Source organism: Bidens hawaiensis, unplaced genomic scaffold (assembly GCF_021521415.1).
Source record: "Bidens hawaiensis isolate Kalapana, Puna unplaced genomic scaffold, B.hawaiensis_p1.1 tig00031116_1, whole genome shotgun sequence".
Classification (NCBI taxonomy): Eukaryota; Viridiplantae; Streptophyta; class Magnoliopsida; order Asterales; family Asteraceae; genus Bidens; species Bidens hawaiensis.
In genome coordinates, this window is record NW_027495216.1 from 22,815 (window position 1) to 34,141 (window position 11,327).

General features: G+C 30.5%; 2 protein-coding genes across 2 annotated transcripts; both read right to left on the minus strand.

Moving 5' to 3' along the window:
• Positions 1-523: 523 nt before the first annotated feature.
• Positions 524-828, minus strand: LOC143581617 (uncharacterized). Its single transcript, XM_077064368.1, has one exon. The coding sequence runs from the start codon at positions 792-794 to the stop codon at positions 543-545; it is 252 nt and encodes an 83-aa protein (XP_076920483.1). The 5' UTR covers positions 795-828; the 3' UTR covers positions 524-542.
• A 3,023-nt stretch (positions 829-3,851) lies between these two features.
• Positions 3,852-4,167, minus strand: LOC143581618 (uncharacterized). Its single transcript, XM_077064369.1, has one exon. It carries the CDS (start codon positions 4,119-4,121, stop codon positions 3,852-3,854), a length of 270 nt encoding a protein of 89 aa, XP_076920484.1. The 5' UTR covers positions 4,122-4,167.
• Positions 4,168-11,327: the final 7,160 nt, after the last annotated feature.

The window sequence follows — 11,327 nt, forward strand, 5'->3', positions numbered from 1 at the left end:
GAAAGCCTGTTTGGAGAACCAACATGTGTTTCTCCCTTTTGCCTTTGATACATTTGGGTTTCTGGCCCCGGAGGCTGTGAATTTTCTGAGCAGGGTTCAGCATGTTGTAAATGGTACTTGTTCGGCTCCTACGGCCCAACGCTTCGTTTTTAGTAGGATTGTTTGCTATTCAAAAGGGGCTGCGGTGCAACTTGTTGCCCGTTTGCCCGTCATTTTATTGTAATCATTTTGACTTGTTATATGTAACACAATTGGTAGGCTGCTACTTTCATCCTATTTCCAAAGTAGTATATTTTCTGTATGAAAAAGTTATACTTAATTTTTGTACTTACATAGTGACAAAAGTTATATAACATAATGAATGTCATCATCAATAGCTCAATAGTCCATCATACCACAATGTTTGTTACAAACGTGCAATTGTCTCAAAATCTTTTTAATAATAACCAAAATTGTTTTTGATTAATAAGAAGGTTGTACATCAATAGAGTTTACATATATATAGCTAACAATAAAATACAAATAAGAAAAAAGTGATCAATTCAATTGGGACCCCAACAACTCAAGTACATGACTTTTCTCAATGACTCTTCTGACTTTTCAATGCTTGTGCTCGAAGCCGTAGCCGCCGACAAGGATAACTTTTTTGCTTGGGTTACTGACCGGAGATTGGATTTGGCGTGGTGGTGGATGGATCTGATAGTGTAGTTCCACCGTGCAATGCCTTGATCTTTTAATACCTCCACCAATCCAACAGTACCGGCCACCAACCATGCCCTTGATGTTGAACTCATGGTATATGCTTAAATTTAGGACTCTTTAAAATGATTAAAATGAAACGAGTTGTGTTGTGTTGTTAGTTAAACGTATGCAAGATGTGTTTGATGAAGCAGCACAAGATAGGGATCGGGTATATATAGACCACCGTAGAAGAACACCAGGTTTTTTTGGGGGAGAAAACGGTAGGCACACAAATGGTTTTAGTTGTATTATTCTAGTGCCTTTAAAAAAATTGTATTATTTTAGTCACCAAAATTTATCACTATATGGCTGGCAGGGGGTGCACCATACAAAGCGACAAATATGAAACCGTACTCTTTTGGGGTTTCTCTCTTTATCCCTTTTCTCAAATCATGAATATAAAAATTCCAAAATTAACATTTTCATCGGAAATTAGTTTACAGTATCCTAATATTATTAGACTATTCTATTTATGTACTTGAAATTAACAATTTATTTTCAACTAAATGTCAAATACATCTGTTAGACTAAATTGATAATGTTTAACACCAATAATTAACATTTTCTAACATACCCTTCAAATAAAAAACTCTTAAGATTTGTAAAATATATGACCATTTAGGAGAAAAAGTTTTTAAGATAAAAGCTTATACTTAATGAAAAAACCTTATTTGGTTGAACAAGCTTGAAACTTTTAGGTTTGAAAAAAAAATTTGAAGTTTGAAGCTGCTACTAGTAGCGTTTAGAAAAAGCCGCAAACTTTTAATATTTAAAATACTTAAATAACCTCCAAGATATATACATTTAATATTATGCTTTTTTAATAATGTCTATTTTGGTGATTTTATACATTTTTTTAAAGCTCCAGCTGCTATGGCAGACACTTAAATATATCAAAAAAAGCTACAGCCATCAGTTACCAGCTACAACTACAAGCTTCCAGCCACCAGGAATCAGCTAGTTTTGCCAAACATACCTTTACGGCGCACTCGTTTCACAGAATTCATGGGAATTAAAATCCCATGACATTTCGGTGGAATTGGAATTTAATTCGTTGGAATTGGAATTTAATTCCATTTTGGTGTGTTCGGTTGTCAACGAATTGGAATTGGAATGTAATTCCTTCAAATTTCTTTAAATAAATGAATTCAAAATCCTTCAAAAACGTAGAGGAATTCAAGTAAATTCACAGAACTCTTTAATAGGTCGACGTTTCAGGTGTGTTCATGTTCGGTTCGATGCCCCGGGTCGGTTCGCGACCGGTATGACACCGCGGGTCGGTTCATGTCCGGTTCAATGCCTAGATCGGTTCGCGTTCGGTCGCCCTAGGTCGGTTCGGTTAGACTCATTTCTCGAGTGGTTTTTCTTCTTTTTTTTAACGATGACAGCGAATAAAACATTAAAATTTTTTTTACTTTTTACTTTTTTGTTTTTGATTTATATTTTTAGTTATTGTTTTTGAATATTTTTTTGAAGGTTTTTGGTATTAATAGAAAACCCCTAAAAAAATTCGAAAGAAATCATAACGTAAAATATAAATAAAAAACAAAAAATATAAAAAACTAAAATGCTTCCGCCGTTATTCTCGTTAAAAAAAGAAAAAAGAAAAGAAAACCCAAAACCCATTCCGAACCAAACCAAAATAACCCTTTTTTAATTTATCCATTCTGACTTAAACTCATTCCGACCCAAACCTGTTTCGATCAATGACCCGTTCGACCCAACCCTACCCATTTTGGCTGGAGATGCGATGATATTTGTGATGATATGTTACAATTCATTTGTCAAATGAACACATAAAGAATGAAATTGGATTTCAATTTCTTCCTATTTCAATTCATATTGAAGTGTGTGGATTCCAAATCCAATTCTTTCCAATTCCAAATTCGATGCAAATTCTAATTCCAATTTCATTTCATTCTGAAAACGAACACGCCCTTTCTAACCTTTTGTTTTTGTTGTAGTTTAGTGTTGTAAACTATCTTACCTTTTTATTGGTTTTTACTCTTGTTGTTAGTTACCTTCTAAATTTTCTTGTCATTGTCTATAGTATTCATAGATCATAACACATTATCCTAATAACAATTCCAACGAATTAAAGCAAAATATCTTCAATATATGATTCGCCAACTCATTCTTCAACAGGCACGCGAACAGAGCCCCGGGCTCCTTCCACTGCTTTGGAGCTTATGGTTATGTTCTATTTCACTCCCCGATGGGGGTTCTTCTCATAATTCCCTCACGGTACACTTCGCTATTGGTCACCCAGGAGTATTTAGCCTTGCAAGGTGGACCTTGCGGATTCACACGGGATTCCACGTGCCCCATGCTACTCGGGTCAGAGCGTAAGCTAGTGTTGTTTTCGGCTACTGGACTTTCGCCATCTAGGGTGCAGCGTTCTACTACTTCGCCTAGCAGCACGACGCTTGTATTGCACTCCCACAACCCCGTTTTCACGGTTTAGGTTGCTCCGATTTCGCTCGTCGCTACTACAGAAATCGCTTTTGCTTTCTTTTCCTCCGGCTACTAAAATTCTATTTTTTAAAGTGTATTTTCTGCAATCAAAAAATTACTTTTATAACAAATATTTGAAAGTTTGCATGTCATAATCATGATAAAGATATAAACTATATAAATTAATCAAATATAAACTATATAAATTAATCAAACAAGTTTAACTTCAGTTCTTCTAAGAAAATATTAATCTCCTTTATTTGAAGTAAGTAATATTTCCTCTAATTAAAATGACCTCCCAACTACTGATAGAGAATTCTTTCTATCTTAGTAACTTCAAATGTGAAGTTTGGGTGATGGAGATGCTCCTAAACTTACCATCACATTTAAAGACATAGTTCACTAATAAGATTACGTTAACTGGTTGAGATCCACAGAGCATTTGGTCCAACGGTATCCGATGGTTACGAGCTTAGATCGAGAGTTTAAATCACGCAGTAGATATGCTAAGTGAATTTTAAAGCAGAATTTTATTATATAGAAATCGTAATTCATGATTAAGATGCTGTGAACTATAGAAACCGAATAATTCATTTATATCGATCATCTGTACAATAAAATAACTATATATCCATGAATTAAACATGGATATATATTTAATAAGGACCCCAACAACTTAAGTACATGACTTTTCGCAAAGACTCTTCTGATTGTTTAGCTTTCTCTTCTGGGTATCCCGTTGAAGCCATGGTCTTTGTCGCCGGCGATGACAACTTCTTAGCTTGAGTGACTGACCGGAGATTGGACTTGGCGTGGTGGTGGATGGATCTGATAGTGTAGTTCCACTGTGCAAAGCCTTGATCTTTGAGTGCCTCCACCAATCCAACCATTCCGGCTACCATCCATGCTCTGGTTGTTGAACTCATGGTACAAATAAATGTTTGAGATGCTTGAATAATATAATGAATGAGATGTTTGTTTTTGATGAAAGCATGGATGGTGGAGTGTGGGTATAAATAGATGGACACCCAAAATCATTCAAGGAACAAAACAATAGGAAATGCCAAAGGTTTTAAGGAATCTGGGTTTAATAGTATGGGCTACAATATAATGGTCACATGGCAAGTAAGAATGTGTAAAAACAAAAAATGTGTAATCCATTTGCTTATGTTTTTAAATCTTAACAATAGTAATAAAAGAAAATACTGAAACTTATGTGTGAAGCTGCATTTCTTTTAATTCCTGATCTCTCATCTCATTCATTCTAGTTATCCTTGGATCATGGGTCAAAACTATTTTGTCAAGTGGGCTATAACATAGTGTGGATTTTATACATTATTGAATTAAGTGTCATTTTCATACCTGAGTTTTAACCAACTACGCAACTTTAGTACATTTTTTAAATTTCTTACAAATCAACACCTGACGTTTCCATTAAAATCATGCTATTTAAGTACTTTTCGTTAACCCCATATGTTTTTTCCATTAAATCTACATTAATTAATTTATAAGTATTTTGATAATCACAATTGAAATAATGAATCTTATTTTAACTTTTGACAAATCCCGTCTAATACACGGATTCAAAAGCTAGTTATTTAATAAAAGAACTCTAAACATTTTTTAATCTAATCTAGCTATCTAATCTAATATAGTTTAACTAGAATATTAACAAAATCTATTATCTAGATGACACATGCCAGCTTGGACCCCTTTTCTAATTTCATAGCCCGCGACTCGTTTTCAGTAGGCAACCCAATTGATAACAGTCTCATGATAAAATTTTGAAAAATAAATTATTGTTTAATGTAAGTCTTAAACCCAAGACCTCGTATTTGAAACTAATTAAAGATGTTTTCCAACTACACTTAAATGGCAATTCTGTTCGATTAATTGATTTAATATATATAAATATCCTTTTCTCTTCAAGCTTTAAACCAAAATTAGATTCATTTTCTACAATTAATAAATTCGACCTTTAATATTTTTGACTTCTTAATATTTTGATTAGTTTTAAATTAATTATGAAACCATCCTGTTCAACATCCGGTCTGTGAACTGTGACCCGATAAGACGTTCAGTTCGGATCTAAAAACATTGATTGTTATGTTTCTCACAAAACCCGCTTATAATTAATATTGTATGATTTTTAAGTTGACTATAAAATAGTTTATGACAATTACTTCACACTTCTATTATGTCATTAACAGAATTTAAAATAATTGAATATCTCTAATTATATCAAAATCTAAATTTGTGTTATTTAAAAATAATTGATGATCGTTTACCATGGAATAAAAATGAAATGATTAACTAGCAAAATTTATTTTGTAACTAATAAACAACGAATTAGTGCTTTTGTATATCAATTATTCAAAATTCAAATATATTAGGAAACAACATGTATCTTTTTTTTTAACAGCCAACGAATCCTCTAAATGGGCTACTGGCAAAATGCACCACATCGATATACACTCGTCTTTCGATCTAAGGAAAACCCTCACCTAAGGCCAACGCCCATGAATACTCGCTTAAATGCACGACAGTGCGGTGAGATAAATCATGCTCAATTCAAGGATCTAACTATTGAAAACCAAAATAAATCTAAATTAAATTTCATAATTATTGTTGCTAATTAAAAGATAGCAATAATCCTACTTAAACTTTTTACATTAAAATGCATATTTTCTATCCTTAAGTTTATATTCCAAGAATTTTTTACATATTTTATCATTTTATTTTTTAATTTAAATTATATTAACAATGAATTAAAATTTATCTTTTAGATTTTATTTTAGGTATATATAAATATCAACAAACGAGAAAAAAAATATTAACTAATTAATAGCAACCTTTTATAATTTAGTAAATTCTTAAAGTTCTTTTTTTTTAATTCTATTATTATTATAAATCTACTCTCATCATATATAAGATTACAACTTACTCAACTTATTATTTAATCAAACTTCATTAAGAATATATTTAACTTTCTGTATTGCATGTCACATAAGCTTGATCAATTTATCATTAAAAATACTCCATTTATACTACTTATCCAAAGCTGTACAAATTCTCTTAATCTATAATCCAGTCAACTTGAGGTTAGTATAATACTCCTACAATGCATATCATATTGTTACTATTGGCATATAAAACAATTTACTGATTTGGTTTGAGTATTGACTTTTCGTTTGAGTGAGAATAACTTTTTAGACTCTTTTGACTTATCAAAAGAACATCAACAAGAACTCGTGTATGTTTTAATTAAAAAAAATCTATTAATAAAATCTTACAAAGTGAATGAAAGGTAGTTTTGGTACAATCAATTAAATAAAAATATTGAGTAGATTCGTCGGATCTAACAGTGTTATGAGCAAAATAAGTTACGAGAAAAGTGAGTTTAGATTAAATCAGGCCATTCAATTTGGATTTATTAAGAATGAAACTTTTATAAACAATATTTAGTTCAACTTAATTCAATCAACATATAAAATTGAGTAAGCTCCTATTCATAAAATTAATGGCTTAGAGATGAAATTGACAATAATATCTCATAAAGTTAAATAAATAGCAAAAATGAAGTATGATAATGCATTTTGAGTTTTATTATATATTTTTGTTGTTGGTGCAGCCAGAACAGAATCACAGAGCGCAAAAATGAGGAAAAGATGGTTCCAAATTGGGATCTTAAAATAAGTACTAAGCTTTTGGTAAAATTGCTTTATTTAAATACATTGACTTGGCTTTTTTTATTTTTGGTGATTTTAGCTTTCATTTTGCAGGTATGAAAAATTACAACATATTTGTTTCTGTTTCAGTGATTCTGTGAGTAACAAGACTTTTTGGATGTTACAAAGTATTTTTGATATCTCATAAAGTTAAATAAATAGCAAAAATGAAGTATGATAATGCATTTTGAGTTTTATTATACATTTTTGTTGTGGGTGCAGCTAGAACAGATTCGCAGAGCGTAAAAATGAGGAAAAGATGGTTCCAAATTGGGATATTAAAATAAGTACTAAGCTTTTGGCAAAATTGCTTTATTTAAATAAATTGACTTGGATTTTTTTTTTTTGGTGATTTTAGCTTTCTTTTTACAGGTATGAAAAATTACAACACATTTGTTTCTATTTCAGTGATTGTGTAAGTAACAAGATTTTTTGGATGTTAAAGAGTATGTTTGATATATAACATATGGATTTATCAAATGATGTAGTTTTATTAATAAATCTTTTTGGTTTCATGGTTTAACTTAAAAAGTTGTTTTTTAAGTTGTCATTTTATTATGATTGTCTTCGTATGTTTTTTGTTTTAATAGAAACAACAATGTAATAATTTATAATTAATGTAAAATTATTCGTTTTTATAAATATGTCATTTATAATTCATTAAAATGTATAATACACACACATATATGTATTTTGTTTTTTTTATTTTTCACCCGCGTATAGCACGAATAAGTAACATAGTTATTAAATAAAAGAACTCAAAACAACCATTTATTTGAATTGTAAGAAAGATATTTTAGTAAATTTCATTTCCAATTAACTTTGGTATTTGTGTTCTTTTAATTAAAAATCCAAACCACCCTCCCCTCTAGGCCTGTAAACGAACCGAACGTTTGGTGAATTATTCGTGAACTTTCGGCAGGAAGTTTGTTTATGTTCGTTTATTTAATAAACGAACAAACATGAACAAAAAATTTGTGTTTGTTTAATTAAATGAACGAACATGAACACATGTTCCGTTCGTTCATTTATGTTCATGAACGTTCGTTTAAGTTAGTTTATGTATGTTTATTTATGTGCATTTATATATTAATAGAAAATAATTAAATATTATCTGGATAGGTTACATGCTTAAAGATTTTATATTTTTTTAATTTGTGTTTATTTAAATGTTTTCATTCAAGTTCATTTACATTTGTTCAAATACGTTCGTTTATCTTTGTTCAGTTACCTTTATTTAGATTTTAAACAAACACGAACATGAATATAAATATTTGTTTGATTAAGTGTCCGTGTTCTTTTAGAGTTAGATGAACAAACACGAGCATGTCGTTGTTCGTGTTCATTTGATTCGTTTATAAGCTTTCATTATTCACATTGATGAATACATCAGTCTCAATCTACAGGCTCTGCTGACTTTATTTGTGTTCGTGAACACATTAATTTCCTTAATGAACGAACACGAACATAAAATCCCGTTCAATAAGTGTTCGTGAACATATTATTTTCTTAACGAACGGACATGAACAAGGCCTTGTTTATTTTCGTTCGGTTCGTTTACAGCCCTACCCCCTCCTTTCTTTTTTTCCTTTTTCCAAAGACCAAATGTAGTGGACACTTTGGAGAGGAGAAAAATACCCATAGGGCCTAGAACACCATCCATCGAGGTGGTGGTGTTGGGGGGGGGGGGGGGTGGAGGCTTTTCGACAAATATGGCTTTGACGTTTTGTGAAAAGCGCCAAATTGGTGTTGACTTTGGTCAACCAAAGTTTGAGCCAATGATCAAGAAGGTGGTGGTTTAATGTATATTAATTTTCTAAATTTTGAATAATTCAACTACCGATCCTCAGTGTTGCTAAATTATACAGTTATTATTCAAGGTCCAAAATCCTTCGGTTTTTTCATAGTTGTTTGATTGTTTTGTTTTTCAATTAAAGTGATGCGAACACTTGTTTATCAGGTTTATTTGTTTTAATATGATATAACTTGGTTCTTGTAACCCAATGAACTGTTAAACCAAGATATATTTCTCGGTCTTTTCTTAGCTTACATTGAGTTATTCAAATCATTAAACTACTTAACTCTATTATATTTCTTGGTCTTTTTCCTAGCTTTTATGGTATCAGATCCTTCATGAGAAACTAAAGTATAGATTTGCCTTTTTCTGTTTTTTTTCCATGCGTGACTAGAGGGGCGGACCTATAGCTAGACTAGGGGTGTCGGCCGACCCTGTGATAAAAACATAATTAGTGTTATATATACGAAAAAATCCTGATCGACCCCTGTAAAATTTTGACACCAACCCATGTAAAATGCTAAGAAAATAAGGAGAAAAGTTAGAATGGAGAAGAATAGACACTGCCGGAAAATAGAATGGAAAAATTTTCCGGCGAGTCTGGAGTTTTAGCAGCCACGGGAATGGAGAAGTGGGTATGGGGGAGAGAAGTAGATAAAATTAATATTTTATTAACTGATTTGTCGTTTGCACATTTTCTTATTCTTTTCTAGTTTTTGTTATTTATGTTTAATAATAAGTCATAAATGATTGATTTAAATAACTTTAAAGTATTTTTACTACATATCTTTTCTTAATTTGCATATCTTTTCTTAATTTTCTTTTTCTGATTTAACTAGATTTCTTACTTTGATTTGTTATTTATTATTTTATCTTTTCATTTTATATAAAAATATTATATATATATATATATATATATATATATATATATATAAAGTTTATTCATATTTTTATCACATATGTAAATCGGTGCGCTTTTGTGCACCGAATTAGACCCTTATGGTCTCAATGCGTCTCACGATTGACTCAATTTTGTTTTTTATTTATAATTTTGTTTTATGTTTATTTTTATGTGACTTGACCCGGCCTGACCCGATCTGACCCAAAGATACCCAAAAAAATTAGTATTCAGCGCTAGACAATTAACCTCAAAATTTCCGACCCCTGTGACAAATTTTTCTTGATCCACCACTGAATTGACTATGGTCGAAATGAAAGTGAATTGTAAGAATAAATATATGGATATATAAATAGGGAAGGTTATCATACAAATTAAATATTTGTACTAAACGTGCGAACTAAAACAAAATGGAGGCGGTGACATTTTTGTAAATAAGTGAAAATCATGTTTATAGTGTAATTACCCGATAACTTAATAAACACGTAATGTACACTACATAGTTTACAAATAGAGTAATTTTATTACTCTATTTGTAAACTATGTAGTGTAATTAAATTACACTGTTTGTTTCAACTAGAGTAATTGTTTTGTTAGTAGAGTAATTATTGTATCTATTTATTTTTTCTCAAATAGGCTGCTTCAAAATCATGTTGGTTCAAATATTAGCCAGTAACTACAAAGTTGATTGGCAAATCGAACGCTGTATTGTTTCAATCTGTTTTAAAAAGCTTTAAATCATTGAATTTGTAAAAATTGGTGGTTCAAATATTACCCAGTAACTACAAAAATTTGATTGATATTGCTGATGACATCATTATCAAATTGAAGTGAAGACTATCTCATTTATAAACCTGGATAAACAAATCAAAAGTAATGCAGATTCAACAATAGCAACAAGGGTAGAAATTATTCTTGTTAAACAAAATAGAGTCTGAATGTATGGTTACATTAATTACTCTACTTATATAAGTTTATTATTACTTTATTTGTAATACAAATTACTCTACTTAAAATTGAAAATAACACTACTTGAAATTGAAAATTACTCTAAAATTTAAAAATACTCTATTTGAAATTGAAAATTACTCTACTTGTAATTACATATTCAAATTATTTACGTATCGTCTCTTCAACCATCAAAATCAATTAATTCCTAATTCTAATTGATTTGAGTTTGTACAAATCTTGTTCAATTGATTTCACACACTCTTAATTCTTGTTTACTCATCTTCATATGTTATTTCAAATGATTAATTTGGTTGATTTCACCTAAACCCCTTAAAAAAAGTGATGCTCTGTTTTTTAAAGATTGAATTCTATTTTAATTGAATCATATAACTCAATCGATTTCATCAAATAACGAGTTGTGGGTGGATGATATGATGAAGACATGAGCAATTAGGGAATGAGAGGTTGATCTGTAAAGAAATTACAGAATAGATTTGGTCGCTAGTGTTGTAGGTGAATGATGAAAGATTCATTTAATTACAAAATTGCCACCGTTTAATTCTTTGATTTGTACGTTTAGTACGGTTTTTTTATTTGTATTTGATCCATCTCCTATATATATTTATGTATGGCCATCATTATCCTTTATATAATAATAGATCAAAATTAATTGAATCATACCTTATTAATAATTAGCTAGGTAATTGTTGATGGACCATATTACCTTTTCTTGCTAATCAAGGGTTTCCTTTTGAATGCA

Bases quoted from the DNA above. Each gene is read 5' to 3' on its own strand.
- LOC143581617 (XM_077064368.1), bottom strand. From the start codon at position 794: ATGAGTTCAACATCAAGGGCATGGTTGGTGGCCGGTACTGTTGGATTG.
- LOC143581618 (XM_077064369.1), bottom strand. From the start codon at position 4,121: ATGAGTTCAACAACCAGAGCATGGATGGTAGCCGGAATGGTTGGATTG.